The 16,551-nt window shown below is 34.6% G+C and overlaps 1 protein-coding gene across 2 annotated transcripts in view; it reads left to right on the forward strand.

Moving 5' to 3' along the window:
* BRINP3 (BMP/retinoic acid inducible neural specific 3) overlaps positions 1-16,551 on the forward strand; it is a gene marked incomplete at its 3' end in the record, with an annotated part of 206,172 nt that overhangs the window by 137,108 nt on the left and 52,513 nt on the right. For both annotated transcript variants that reach the window (XM_082766539.1, XM_082766540.1), the window contains one exon: positions 14,503-14,608. In XM_082766539.1, the coding sequence (XP_082622665.1) occupies positions 14,503-14,608 (106 nt within the window). The remainder of the gene's footprint in view (positions 1-14,502; positions 14,609-16,551) is intronic.

The raw sequence follows: 16,551 nt of genomic DNA on the forward strand, positions 1-16,551 counted from the left end.
CTGAATTTCTACAACCCTGAATTTCTACAGCTATATCCCTTCTTTTTTTCTGAAGATAGATTTTTTCTGAAGATAGATTTTTTTCTGAAGGTATCACAGTACCACATCCTACTGCACAGCACAGAATTTGTGCTTGTCTCATTATAAAATCGAAATACATGAGGCTTTATACATTTATGTCTAGGAGCTGTTGGAGATCTTTGGATCAAATTATCCGTAGACATTACAAAATATAATGACTGCTATGTAGGGACGTAAACTAATTCTAAGCATACACCAGCTGTAAAGGTTAGGGATTTATTGCCAGATCTTATTCAGGAGTTTAAGGTGATAAAATTAAAAACAACCTTAATTCATTTGGACAGTAGAGTTCTAATTAAGTAGAAACTCCACATCTGCTTTTCCTCAGAGGTAATGTGGAGGTCAGCTCTTCAGTTGGTTCTGATCCTCGCTATCCCAGTGAGAGGAAAAAGGTGGGGGGGGAGTCACACAGGCAAGTTCATGCAGTCATGTTTTACTACATAATCTCGGAGTGCATATTCAGCGTAATTGACACCATGCATCACAGCAGCTGCAACATGACAATCATAAACGGATATGCTTTAGCAGCCTCTAACACAGACTACACTGTTTCAATATATTTTCAATAAAGCATATAGAGGAGTAATGAGTAAGAGAAGTTCTAACATTGCCAGCTAGTTGGTGACATCATGAGATGCTCTCAAAGGAACAAATTTGCACATAATGGAGATGTTATGATATATACTTTGGAAAGACTTTAGATAATTATTCTTCAGTCTTAAAAATAAATTAAATAAAATAAATAAAAATAAAGTAGAATAAAATAAAATATACCAAGAATAGACATAATGGAACATAAAAAACTGAACACCTTTGTTAAATTAATTATGTAGTTTAATCAAGAGAGGAACAAGGAGAACAACAAAAGACAAGATGAAAAAGGAGAGGAGAGGAGAGGAGAGGAGAGGAGAGGAGAGGAGAGGAGAGGAGAGGAGAGGAGAGGAGAGGAGAGGAGAGGAGAGGAGAGGAGAGGAGAGGAGAGGAGAGGAGAGGAGAGGAGGGGAGAGGAGAGGAGGGGAGAGGAGGGGAGAGGAGGTGAGGGGAGAGGAGGTGAGGGGAGAGGAGAGGAGGTGAGGAGAGGTGAGGGGAGGGAAGGGGAGGGGAGGCAAGGGGAGGGGAGGGGAGGAGAGAAGAGAGGAGATATAGATATCTTATAAATTCTATATTCCATAAATTTACAAATACATTTTCATGTATTTTGCTTTTAGATTTTATAATTAAAACTTGAATCTAGTCTTCCTCTTGAATCTTATTAATTTAATGATACAAACACCTCTGAAAAATCCTTCATGTTTAAATCTTTTAGAGGCAAGTGATTAGTAGACTTACAGCATTGAATTCTCATGCAATTCACAATTATTTCTATCTTCAGGACTTGACACGGTACTACAGCCGGATTTACATTTCTTACAGCAAAACTATATAATGCAAGCAATGCATTATAATGTTTACAACATCAATATATGCAATGGCAGAAGCTGCTGTTAAGAAAAAAACTCATCCAGGAAGGACACTTTCTATAGTATAAAGTGATTGCTATACTGTGCTTTCAGCTCTTTAATGTCTGAAGTGATGGTGTTTTCATCATTGTTCTACAGATTTGTTTGCTGAATCAAGCATTCAAAAATTTTTTTTTTTGTAATTTTGCATTGTGCAATCTTACACAATAAATAAGCTCCATAGAAGTCAATGAAGTCAACAAGGTTTCTCTGTGAACAAATCAATATCGATATCAGGTTTTTTTCCATTCAAATTCAACCATCATCTTCCTAATTTATCAAACCAGTTTTCATATTCTTTCTTCAGATTATCAGAATTAACACTCTAATTCCCACAAAATAGTAGCTACATTTCATGTTCTTGCAGGGAGCTGCAGTATTCTACCTTTGATATTTGCTTCCTGAAAAGTAAAATAATAATATATATAATAATACATAATAATATGTACTATAACATATTAGCTATACTAGTTCATTTTGTTCTAACAGTTTTAATAATCCTAAAAGTAGAGGACACTGGTATACAGTGTCCTACCTAGTATGCAGATTTGTAAGGAATATATCTTCTCCAAAGTACATAAAGCCTTGAAAATAAAAATCATTCCATCTTTTTTTCTTTGTCTTTTAATTAAATACTTACTGTGTAAAGTGATGATAAAATAGTACTGATAATAGAGGAAATGGATTGAAGAGGTACATTAATATTTTTTCTTCCATCTTATTTTAGTGAATTTAAGTAGACTTTATTATTTTTATAAATCTTTGTTATTTATTATAAATCTGGTTATCTGTTTGAAATACAATACTCATGGCAATACTGAGCCATACATATCATTGGAAGAAATGCATACACTAAATACACATAAAGCATAGCAAAATTTATATAATGTTAAAATGTGTGGTGTTTTTTGTTTGTTTGTTTTGTTTTGTTTTGTTTTTTTAGAATATACATGAGGACCTGTGCTTTTTGATTTTTAATTTATGTTTGAAATTTTTTCATTTGGCCATATAAATTTATCTATTAAAAATAATCTTGTAGAAAGCAGTTGTTATATTACACAAACACAGGAGTAAAATATTATGCTGTTCTTTCTTGAGTTAAATAACTCATGCATTACAACTCTTAAACTCCACAGCATCAGGAGCTTAAAATGGTAAGACAATTAGCAAAGTTAATTAAGATAATTTAATAAAGCTTGTCAATGACTTCAGTGTCAATTTACACTGGAGAAGATCTGGTCTTGATGAAAATATAGGAAGCTAGCAAGTGCCTACAGCACATAGTAAAAGCAGTTCTATACTATATCTTATGATATCTCTTTTTTTTTCCCTTTTATTTTTTTTTTCTTTTTATTTCTTTTTCTTCTGAACTTCTTTCTAGATTTTCATGCTCAAGATCTTTTTTTTTTTTGTTTGTTTATTTTTGGTTTTTTTTTGGTCTCTTTTTTGGTTGAAGAAATGCGCTTGTCTTTATGACATTATTCTTTGCTTTAGGTATTCTCATTTACATCAGGTTCAGAAAGAAATGAATGAAACAAGTCCTTGGACAAGATTCTGTACTCCAAACAATTTTTGCACATGAATTCATTAATGAAATATCTGTCCGCATCCAAGGCCTAATGAATGGGCCTTGATATTTTGCAGGGCCTTCTATTACCACAAATCAGGTTGATTTGAAGGATTTTTCATCTAGGCACACCACTTTGTCATGATAACATTGCCCCTTGAGATTAAGTCTAAGAGCAGTATTCTGCATATTAATATTATCTCTTTGTCTATTTCATCAAATAAGAATATCAAGGATCACTCAGTCACTATCTGAACCTTTCTAAAAAGTGGTCAGTTTGTTCATTCATGTCTTTATAGATGGTGAATGGGTTAAGGTTTAGCAGAGGAGTTTGATGAAAACAGCCTTAATGCCATGGGGCAAAGGTATTTTCACTGTCAGAAACATGGAAAACAACAGGGTACAACTCCACAATGTTCCATCAAATTTAATGTTGATTTATACTGGGGAGGATCTCATATTTCTCAATATATGAGATATTGATATCTCATATGCCAATATGGGATATTGGCATGACTATACAGGAATTTGCCACCCAACTGTTTTTCCTTCCTCCCAAGATTTTTTTTTTTTTGATTCTTTGTTTTTCCATTTCACAATGGTCTTTTGTTACAGTAAAATTAGAGATATTTGAGCAGTTTTGGATAGATTTGCTTGCATTTATTCTGTAAGATTTTTTGTATATGCATTGAAATTTTAAGGGATACCAAGAAAATATAGTTTGTTTCCTACATCTTTTCCAGTTCTCATTTGCTAAAGGTAGTTTCCACAATCTTCAAATCTTGGAGTGACATTAAAAGTTTCTATATTTAAGGTTGAGCATAACCAAAAACTTCCCAGTCCTTATACTGGCATATATGTCCTTAACCTGTATATACATGACATGGCTTAAGTTTGAAATAAATGGTCTTTTTTTCCAATTAGTTTGACAAACTAAATTTGAAAGACCACATCACAAAAAACAACAAAAACAAACAAACAAACAAACAAACAAACAAAAACACAAGTACCAACTCACATTTCCAATAAATTTCAGCTGAACTGAGAAATTAGGATTCGATCCTTCTCCTTTCCAATCAATAGCAGAAAGGCAATAAGAGAATGGTATTATCCAGAAAACACTAGATCTCAGAGGAAAAAAAAAAGGGGGGGGGGGGAATTTATTCTGTTTAGAGAAAACTGCTCTGAGTTTATGATTAGTTAGTTTATTTTTTACCATTTTTTTTTCTTTCAAATAGTAATTCAACTGCAATTTTGTTTCTTTCCTTTATGCCTTACCTTTCCGAATCTTTATTTATTTATTTATTTGTCAAGAGCCATGCTTACTACCATAGCAGCAAGCTTTCTGTTTGCTTAAAAAATGTTATCTGAATTTAAATTAGGTAAAATTAATGATTACACTAAATGATTCACAGTAGAGACTCAGAGATCAGTAGAGACACAGTAGAGATCTAGAACTGTGTGAATATTTGCATTGTCATAAAATTTAGCCTCAAAGAAAAGTTCAGTGTATTTACTGTCAACTATTTACCATCAGCTCATGATTGCAGAAAGATAACATAGCGAGTTAGTATCATAAATAAAATGCCTTCTTTTACACTCTTTCTTCGATGGTGCTTTCTCTGCTATGACTAGTCTGAAACAAGCCTGTAAACACTGACAGTTCTTCCTGAAGACTGGCAGCTGGAACAGAAATAGGAACTCTGTGGGAGAAGTTTCTATGAGTAATTTACATATGAAGATTAATCATAATAAATGACAAATTTTACTTTTCAGACCACTGGAGATTTATGCTGTTTTATGTAATCCACCAAGGTTTTCCTTAACACCCCACCCTGCAGTGAATTCAGATGTTGCTTGGGTGACAAAGAGACAAATGCTACTGATATTTCTTGTATCTTGTGAGAATCCCACAAATGAAGTCCTCAAAACTGCTTGGATGATATAAAAGCTCATTTATCAAATTAAGAACCCAGTACTCTGAGTCTTGCAATTAGGGTAGAGTTCATAAATGCTTACATTTGTTTTGAGTATGAACATTGCTCCTTCAACTCACTTAAATGACATAGAAAATATCAGCAAGCATATACACTTCAAAACAGATTTAACACTTAGTGCTTTGTGTTTTACTATTTTTAGCCAATTTGGTATTTGAGTTTCCAGTGCAATTAATAATAAATATTTTTTTTGATATTTTCCCTAACAAATAATATTTGCCAAACAACACATGCATTTACTTTAAAACATAAATGCCAGAGATTTGATTTCCAAGTCTTAAATCTCTAATAATTTTTGTAGTGAAAAAGCTGGCCAGTCATATTAGACTACTTTGAATAAGAATCATATTATCTGTATCAATATGTTATACATGATATATCATAGAATCATAGTATATCCTGAGCTGAAAGGGACCCACACCGATCATCAAGTCCAACTCCTGGTTCTAGACAAGTCTACACAAAAATCAGAACTCAGAACATGTGACTGAGAGGGTAGTCCAAACTCTTCTTAAACTCCGACAGGCTTTGTGCCATGACTAGGTCCCTGGGGAGCCTGTTCCAGTGCACAACCACCCTCTTGGTGAAGAACCTCTTCCTGATATCCAACCTGAACCTCCCCTGTCACAGCTTGACGCCATTCCCATGGGTCCTACCACTGGTCACTAAAGAGAAGAGATTGGTGTCTGCCCCTCCACTCCCCCTTGTGAGGAAGCTGTAGACCACGATGAGGTCTCCCCTCAGCCTCCTCTTTTCTAGGCTGAACAGGCCAAGTGACCTCAGCTGCTCCTTGTATATCTTCCCCTCCAGGCCCTCCACCATCTTTGTAGCCCTTCTCTGGACCCTCTCTGACAGTTTCACATCCTTTTTGTGCTGTGGTGCCCAGAACTGCATACAGTACTTGAGGTGAGGCCGCACCAACACAGAGTAGAGTGGGACAATCACTTCCCTCAACTGGCTAGCAATGCCATGCTTGGTGCACCCCAAGATATGGTTGGGCCTCCTGGCTGCCAGGGCACACTGCTGGCTCACATTCAACTTGCTATCAACCACAGATCCCTCTCTGCAGGGCTGCTCTCCAGTGTCTTGTCGCCCAGTCTATACATATAGACAGGGTTGCCCCGTCCCAGGTGCAGGACCGGACACTTGCTCTTGTTAAACTTCACGTGGTTAGTGATTGCCCAGCTCTCCAATTTTTCCAGATCTCTCTGCAAGGCCTTTCCACCCTCAACAGAGTCAACAGCTCCTCCCAGTTTAGTATCGTCAGCAATATATGTATTTACTGCAGCAAAATTTGGAATCAGATTCCCATCTCATGTGTTTTTTCTATGTCTTTACATAAATCCATGGGATTTAAAGGCTGAGTATTTGCTTTCCCCAAACATTAAATTACACAATAGTAATGGAACAGCACAATTAGTCAGAGTTACAGAACAATAAACCTAAACTGTTCAGCTAACAAAAAGGAGACTTCAATTTAAATGAAGTTAAGAACTTTAACATAAAGTTGCTTTGATTTTCTACAACAAATTTAGCCAAGAATTTCCCTTTAGTTTGAACATCTGAGAGGTGCTTAATGATTAAACTATAGATCAGTTGTAATTGATAAGTTGATGGGCAGGAAAAAGTGTAAAAAACTGTCACATAAAAATAAGAATTGTACAAAACTATAAATGGAGACTAATCATTAATGATGAATCAGAAAGGGCAAATGTGTTGCAGTCATTTACCAGAAGGAATAAATGGGCGAGAAATAATAAGGACAGAACCTAAAAATAAATCCTTAAAAACATGCAAGTTTTTACATAGAGAGCAAACCAGTAGACATGCATATTATGGACAGTAATGTGATTTTTTTTGAGAGGTTACAGTGACAACCCCAAAAGGGGTAGTTTGACTGGAGTATGGTAAAATAAAGTAGATGTGTAAAATGTCCTTGCAGATGTCAACACATGTGAGGTGCTGAATGTTAGGAACTGTAGTGCTATGGCCAGCAAAAATAATTCTGTAGTTTATATGCATTTGACAAGAGGAAATATAAAATTTGGGAATATCTTAAATTAGTAAATTTTTAATAATGCTACCAAAGACATTGCAAATAAGTTTTAAACTTGTACTGAACTATTTAATCTTAGGTAAGATCTCTGTAGAAAATCTGGATCTTAATTAACCTATTCTTACTTTGATTTTTGAGCTTGAAGATTTTACTTCTTTTGATGTTATTTTTAAGTTCTAATATCTTTAATAAATTTTTTTAATACTTTTTTTTTTTTTTCTGAAAATATAATATGTATAATTTTTAAAACCGACCACAGGTAAAAGGTAAAATGTGTAAAAATTATGCAGAAATAATGTTTTATTAATCTTGACCTTTTTCTGTGGTTTCACAAAGGAATATTTTGACTTTGTATTCTGATTCTAGAAAGACTTTATATTTTTGTGTATAGTTTCCCAACCTAAGACAATAATTGTCCATTCAACTGTGATTGTGACAATATCTGTGAGTCTTATAAATTTCCAAATTGTTCTATCATTTTAAAACTAACGGGAACACAATGAAAAATCCCAGTATCCTCAGCATTGTATATTGAAACTCAGCAATGAAGATATAAATCCTATTCCTAATCCTTTTTGGAAGTCCTTGCATGGGATTTTGCAGTTGGACTAAATAAAGACAGAAGATGTCCCTTTACATTATGCATCCCAGGATTTTTTGGAGCTTTTTTTGTGCTTTATATAATAATTGTATTATGTTTGGAAAAGAAGTGAGGGCTAGGGAGCATGCTATACTTAAAAAATCCTAGCAGCATTCATTCAAGATGTGGGTTAGCAGAAGTATCTAAATGTAAACAAAAATAAAATATTGAGCGTTTATTGCATCTTTACTAAGAAGTCCCTTACTTCTCCATAAGAGAACTTCACTCTCATGTATTCCTCAAAACTTGTTAAAAAGAATGACTTGTTCTTTCAATGAGAATGCCTATCCTCATTATCTGTTGTAAGGCTGATGCAACCCTTGATTCCTGGAAGTGCAGGTAATAAAGATTTTGGCACTCCTGCCCAGACAGCCTAATTTTCTGGGAGCTTTCCTGTTGTTTCAGATAAAGATACATGGGAATAAAAGGGAAGATTGTGGCTCCAATGTCAGAACTGTCAATGTTGCCAGCAATTTCAGTTGGGGTAATTCCTCAGCTTCAAGTTCTAGAGCCTCAGAAGTGTTGCAAAGTTTGCAGAGCCATTGTTATGGAACAGCATAAGGAATAATCATTTTTCCTTCCCTTCCCCACCTCTATCCCAGCTATCTTTAGAAAGCTGTTTAACTTACATATGTTTTGGTAGCTCAAAGCTGGTGCATTCCTGAATGTCTTCATTTCTTCTCTAACTTTCCTGTGGCATAGCATAGATTCAAAGGTTTGTCGATGTTCATGTGCATCCTCCTGCAATTAGCAGTTAACAAATTGTTGTCTGAAATAGTGGAAAATAGAACTGAACTTACAAGTGTTTGCTCTGTATCAGATAAAACTAAACAGTTCCCCCAAATCATTATCTTTTATAAGAATGTAAAAACAGAACAGAATTAGGATAGCCTGAGTTCATTTCCAATTCATAAAATATTCTGATTTCCAAGGTATTTAATGTTTAATGTGGGGATAATACCTTTCAATTCTTTGTCATTGTAATGTAGCAGCGTAGCTCACAGTACATTCCTGAGAATAGAGAAAGAAAGGAGTGAGAGGGATTACGCTGATCTCATGGGAAGTTTTATTGCTGTGTTCAGTGAAACTGAAAGTTGTCTCCTTCCCTCCAAATTTGAAAGAAGTTCTTATTCCACTTTTCCTGGTTAATGAACATTTTGCAATTTATTTCATTTGCTGAAACATCAAGTTTACTGACTCTGCAATGTCATATAACATCAGTTGACAGAAAATTAAGATGGTAGTGATTCCAGATTGTCTCAGTTAGTGGATTCATCAAATTAAAAAGTCAGTCTTATACTAACAAGACAGCTGATGGAAAATGTATTGAAAATGTCACATGCCTATGAGGTATTGCTTTAGAATACTAGCAATTCTAAAATCAAAGAAACAAACAAAAACAACAAAAAAGCCTACCACCAACAAAAAGCAAACTCCTAAAATGGCATCCTGTGGGAGAGACCCTATGTGGAGCAGGGGCAGGGAGTGACCGTGAAGGAGTGGCAGAGGCGAAGCGTTATGGACTGACCACAGCCTCCATTCCCTATTCCACTGTACCACCTGGAAGGAGGAAGTAGAAGAAGGTGGATGGTAATTGAAGGTTTTTAGTTTCCTTTTATTTAATCTGCTAGTAATAGACAATAAAATATATGAAGCTCCCTATGCTGAATCTGTTTTGCCTATGATGATAATTAGTGAGTGATCTCCTTATCTTAGCCCATGAGTCTCTTTTCATAATATTTTCTCCCACTGTTCTTTTGAGAAGTGAGAGAGTAGCAGGGTGGATGTTAGCTGTCCATCAGCATGAAACCACCCCACTGCATTGGCAGGAGAGCCACTTCTAAACAGAAAATACAGTTAGGTCTTATTCATGTGATCAACTTTTCTTAAAGTGAAATGAGTATTGAGTTGAATGTACAGGGATGACAAGGTGAGGAAACATGGGCTGGAAGACAAGTCCTTAAGGTAGGGTTGACAGGGAGTCATACAGAAAAATTCTAAAGACAATAGGGGATGAAAAATATGTGCTGTGATAACATCCAGCCAGGCAGCCCCTCATGACTCTTCTGTTCCCTATCAAGGTCATATATACACCTGGTTTTGTAGCTCACAGGTATGATTTATCCCTTACAGACCTTTGCCTACCACCATTAAGTGATCCTTGCCGCCTTGCAGCACTACTGGACTATGGACGCCATTGTGTCTAGGTTAACTCTTCTGTCTGATTGCTGATAATGTGTAATTACACTGGGGACTTCCAATTATTTTAGGAACTGCCAAGCGCTGTTACTATGCAATTAATCCCACTGAATGATTTATGAAGGAAAGAACTTAGTGAGTGATGGTGGCAGGATCTGGTTTTACCTAACAATTAGCTTCCTTGCATAAAAAAAGTTCTTCCTCTTCGTCAGATGATCCTCCAAAATATTAAATCACTCCAATTTTGTCTTTTTCCTTGGGTTTCTTCTCCTGATATGCCTTTGTTCATTCTTCTATATGTACCAGTCATTCAGAAGATACCTTCTTCCAACACTGGTGTCACATATATATGAGGAATTTCCTAAGTCACTATTTAAATGTTTAAAATATTAAAGAGGGTAATATGAATATGAATGCAGCTTCCTATTTTGAAGTGACTAGCATTGTTTCCTTCTCCTTTATGTGCTTAGTTATCTTCCTTAGAAGCCAAATACATTTTAAAAGAGTCTTCGTAAAGAGGACAGTCCTTTATGTAAGACAGCCTACTATCTCTGGATGGGCATGTAGATAAGAATATTAGCTATGTGTATTTGAAAGAAAACACCTGGGGAAAAAAAAAAAAAAAAAAAAAAAAGCTCTGCAGAAATATATTTTATTCTTATTAGGAGAATCTTCTGTAGGCCTAATTATCACGGACAAAAAAAAGTAGTTTCCCAGGGAAATACTACCCACTGATATCACAGGAATTCAGCCCTTAAGCAGCGCTGGGAGGTACATACTCAGTGCACTTATAATCAGGTCATTATCACCATGGTTATGAGTTTTAACTGACTGAAAACTGTAGGCATTTATCTCGTTAATGCCACATGTTACAGTTTATTTCTGGGAACTGAAAATCCTGCTGCCCAGGGAAACCTGTGTTGTGATAATCTTTGAAAACAAGGCACTTGAGAATAGCTTGCTTGGTTCACGTCAAATATTTTGTTACTGGTTCTTAGGGGTTTTTCATTATTAAATAACTGTTCTGCTGTATTTTGCTTTGTGAGTTAGTGTCCTTTACAGATTCTGGATCAAGCTCTTAGAAATCAGTGTTCTTTATTCATCTTTATTTGTCTTTATTCATCTGCAATCACTTCTGGACTATACTAGCATCTTAGCATACAATATTTACATTTTACCTTTCCCTCTCCTGTTTTTGACTTAGCTTTTATTGTACACCTTCAGACAAAACACTTTAGCTGTGATCCTGGAACTGAATATAGTCATACTTCTGTGTTTGGAACATACTTAAAGAAGTGCCAATTCCTTTCCAATGCTTCTTCTATCATTGTATCTTCTTCCTTTGACAGACAGAAAATGCAAAATTATCGGTGATTTTAGTAACACCTGCACTGAGACAGAATTAACTCATTTGGATTCTACCTCCCTTCCCCCCCCCCCCCCCCCCCATCTTTTTTTTCCCCCTTGTAGTCTACTTTTCTACTTAAAGGATTTTCCACAAAATAAAATCCTTTCATTTGATCAAATAACTTGCCAGAAATTTGAAGCTTTCTTATGTAATCCAATTTGCAATCTTTGTTGAGTAGGGCTTGTGCAGGGTATAATATGATTTATGTAACTTTGGCCTCTGACTAGAAGTGCCATCCATGGAAAGCTGGAGTTTGGCTGTTTTATAACTGTTTTTGGGGTTTGGAGTTATGTTCGAACTATGCAGTCTATTTTCTTTTTCCAATATGATCTGTATGCAGAAGTTTAAAGTACCAGAGAAAAGGATTAGACAGAAGAAGGCTAGAGCACTTTGAAAAGATGAACAATAGAAATATATAGATTTCAGTGAAAATCTAATGCTTAGAAAAAGGCCTTTTATATTGCTCTATTTTTAGATCATTATTTATTATTTTAAATTATTATTATTTTAAAACAATATTTTATTGCTTACCTACAATGAGCATGAGTGCCTGTCAGCTCAACATAGCCCTTCCCATGAGTTTATGTCCACAACAAAATCTAACCCTGCTCTTTTTTTTTCTCATATATTTAATTTTCATTTGAATCAGAAATTTTATATGGCTGGTCCTTAAAAAACAATTTAAAAAAAAAAAGCACCTTGTAATGATATGTATTTCCCCTCTGCTTCCTAGATACACCAAGATACACCAAGTGTTGTCACTTCCATAATCAAAACAATGGTTATTGCTATCTGTGTTTTGCATCATCCAAGTGAAGACTGATGTTTCATGAAAAAAATGAGACATTATAATTATACAACTACTTACTAACCTTTCTTATTTTGTAATTGCAGGAAGCATAAGAATAAACAGAACGAATAGGAATTTGTAAAACTGTCTTTATAGTTCCTACATTTCAGATGAATTCATGAATTGCATTGCCTTATAAACAAATGATTGAAAATAATAATTAAAAAAAATGCAAAAATAAATGGATCTTTATATAAAGAATTTCAGAGATAAATGCTTAGCATAATCTTTCAGAAATAGGATAAAACTTATAACTACCTTCATTCCTATTTTCTTCTGGTTATTTATCTTATTTAATGTAGATGCCTGTCTTTGATACTATATGAACAGTTTAGTATTCCTTATATGGGCTGAGGATACTATAGAAAATGGGATTTTAGAATGAAACTCTGATCACTTGGGAGAAGGGAAAGGGCCTGGAGGGTCACCGATAAATCAAAGTTGTTGTTCTGGCTGTGTCCCACACAAATCTGATACCCATGCAAGAATTTTTATGTTGATTCAGGATGATTAAGCAAAAAAACGAGGTAAATCTGGCCTTGGCATAAATACCAGACACTGCCAAATTTGGGCAGGGAGTAGAGATCCTGACTACATTTATTTCCTTGCATGGCTAGCACTTTGCTACCAGATTTGGCTGAAATCATTTCAGCGTGTTCTCCCCACAGGCTGATGGCATTACAAAATCCTTCTCAGTTCTCAGGAATACTAGTTCAGAGTAAAAGAAAGGGGCCAATAACTTGGGATAGCATAAGATTTCACACTTATTTTATGAAAATTTTAGGGCTAGGAAAATATTAAACAATGTATAGATAATCTCAGTAGTTTAAGAAATTGCATGATCCAGCTGCAGCCACTCACACATGCTGGTGGTAGCACAGACACTGTAAGACCACTGAGTGATCCTAAACAACATAATCATTCATGAATTATTTTTGTAAATCTCCATATTCCTTTAAAAACAGATTGCTTAAATAGCAGGCTTCCTTCTATTCATAAGAGTTAATGTTAGATGTTTGCTGCTCAGTGGAGGCGTAAATTTTGGAAATGAGCTCTTTGACCCCGTAATTTAGACTTATTCTCCAGGAGATTCAGGGTATAATACACTACCTGAAATAAAGAATAGTATTCAGAGCTGAAGCAAATCAACGTCCTCTTTCTTTCTGGTGTTGGTATAAAGGGGAAGGAATTCCAAAGCCATGAATTTTCTACAGCATCCAATCCAGTTAAAAAAAGTGAGATCTTGGTATACCCACTTGTCCTAAGTATTTGAGATTTTTCCTCAGCTACCTATAGAAGCTATAATAGCCATTGAGACACTGCCTGGCTGGCTGTGGAGCTGCCAGCCTGCCCTCTGGGCATCACTAAAGAGCTTCAACAGCTGTCGCAATTAATTGCAGAGAAACTGGATTAGGCCCTATTTTTTTCACTTATTATGGCATTTAAAAAGAAGTTAGCTTTTCTAATCTTTTTTTTTTTTTTTTTTTTTGACACTTAAGTGTCATATATAATATTCCATAAAGTATATAAATCACTTGCCTTTATTATTGTTATTATTATTAATAATGTATTTACTCATTTAACAAACTGCATCTTGCCAAACACAACCCACCACTGCTAACACAAAGCTTTATTTGTGGTGATATTGTTTTGATAAATTTAGATGTATTTTGATCCTGTGGTCATTGATTCTGTGATTACAGTAGGCAGGATGTCTAGAGTCTTACATCTAATCTTATTTTAGATCTTTCCCAGATGAAAGATAACCCAGCATCACCATTGTAAGCGCAGCTCATAAAGTATTTTTACTTCTGAGTCCTGCTGTGCTATAGAGAAGAAATCAAAGTTTTTTCATGATTTCAACAGGGAGCTGCCATGTGCACAAGTTTCATCAATGAAAATCATAGTCTGCATTTTTATGAACCATATTTATTAAATTAATTCTATAGCTATGAAGAAATAAATCATCTGTAGACTGTTGGTCACTTGTAGTGATTCCTTGCTATTGAAATAGCACTTTCCAAAGTTTGTTGTACTGGTAAAACATTTACAATCATACTTGTCATATATAAAATGAGATATTTCACCTTAAGTCTGAAATGTACAGACAGCTGAATTAAAGGGAAACTTTATGCAACAACCTTCTGAACTCTTCAGTCTGTTTTGAATAATGCAGCAAATGCTTTTCCATTCCCTTACCATCAGGTAACAGAAACGCGGACTGGTCCTCTTGGCTGCAGTAACTATGACAACCTAGATTCTGTCAGTTCTGTTCTGGTTCAGAGTCCTGAAAATAAGATTCAGTTGCAAGGTATGTAGGTACAATTTCATTAATCTGTTTTGGAACAGGATGACATTTATCACACTATTTGTTTTTATTTTTTCCACCTCATGAAAGGTCATTTTCTTTTTTTCTTTTCTTTTTTTTTTTTTTTTTTCCTTCCCCAATAAGTATATTCTAGGCAAAGTGAAAGAAATGTCAGTAACTCATGTTGCCTTTGAAATAGAAGCAATTTCTGTGCCCATCAGAAAATAATCTGAATAATGTTAACATTTTACAGCCTTATTTAGCAACGACTTGCTCACCTTTTACAAAGCTTGAATTCCCACGGATTCTACCAAGCAGGGAATGACATTTAATGTGTTCAGCCTGCTTTGCACATTTTGAGTGGTGGCATATACATCATGCAGTCATCCCACTGGAACAAACGCAGAGTCCAAAGGCTCCTCTGGGACTTTTAAGAAAATCTGGAAGTTTAGACATCTCACATAACAGAAAAAAAAAAAAAAAGAAAAAAGAAAAAGAAAAAGTGAATATATATATTTATATATATATATAAAGAGGATTAATTTCTAATTTATTTGTTGTTAATTCCAACAGATACGTACCCCAAATTGCAGATTAGGCACCTAAACATTTTTGAAAGTGAACCTCTAGGGACCTTACTAATTATTGTTTGTTTCAGTTACACAAATGTAACATGAACAACTTTTTTATTATTATTTTGAAAACAGACTAACTGATGTTTTTGTGTATACCCGTGTATATACAAGAAGAGAAGAGTATGGTTGTCAATTTGCTTTTACAGGTAGCTTCACAATTATTTCCAGCTGTAATTAAAATTACTATTGGTTCATATCTCAGTTGGACATATAGTGTGAAGTTGTTGCTGATTAATAAGATTGTCTGGGAAAGATTATCTTCTTGTCTAATACATCCTTTTTTTTTTTTTTTTTTTTTTTTTGGGGGGGGGGGGAAAGGAGGAGAGGGTTGTTTTTTGCTTTTCCTCTCTCTTTCCAGAAGGTGAGAATCGGTATAAAGCCATTAAATCAAACAATGATTTCACAGATGATATATTTATATATATGTGATTTTTATTTTTTAAAAGAACTTGTCATTTTTATTGAAATGCAATGAAATATCTCCAGGAAAAAAAAAAAAAAAGCCATTTTTAATGGTCTGCAGCATTTGCACAATGTTTCTAAGTTAAAATTTGGAAATCAATCCTCACATCAGTCAGAGAACAGTTTTACACATGCCATTAAATTGTCACAAGAAATTTAGTGTCAGAACTGCTTAGACTATTTCATGCTTACTATGTAGGAATTGAACAAGGTGGGATTGCTTATCTGGGCTTTCTTTTACTTTCATAATACCAAGGTTTTTCACAAATATACCGGTACATTAAAAAGTATAGTCAAGAGTTTTACAAGTTTTGATATGATGCAGAAGAAAGCACAAACAGACACAGTTTTAGCAATATTATAATGCATTTGAATATGGCTTTCTACTTGGAAAGGTCATAAAATTACTGTTATTTTTTTTTTATTTACCTTAAAATTAGGAATAAATCTGTATGAAATTGTCCAAGTACCCTTTATCATAAATAAACATTTAATATGCTGAGAAATTACTTGGCCTACAAATAAGCCCCACTGGTTCCTGAAAAATTATTTTTACTTCAGAATATAGCTACATGTAATAAATCAAAAATCTTGCTGTGTGTGTTTTTTGTTTGTTTGTTTCTGACTATTGTTGTAGCTAAAGGACTGATGGCTACAATTAATTTACAATGCTTCTGTATAAAATACTCATTCCCATCAGTGAAATCATGTTAACAGTGGTAAAAATTTTCAGATGAATAAACTTCTGGTCACAGACATTCTGAATTTTTAATTTTCCTGCTCTGTGGTTCTGATACATCTGAACCACATACATTTTGATACATGTGAAACATGATTTTATAAGACTTC

This window comes from Aythya marila (genome assembly GCF_965140915.1).
Source record: "Aythya marila genome assembly, chromosome: 8".
Taxonomy (NCBI): Eukaryota; Metazoa; Chordata; class Aves; order Anseriformes; family Anatidae; genus Aythya; species Aythya marila.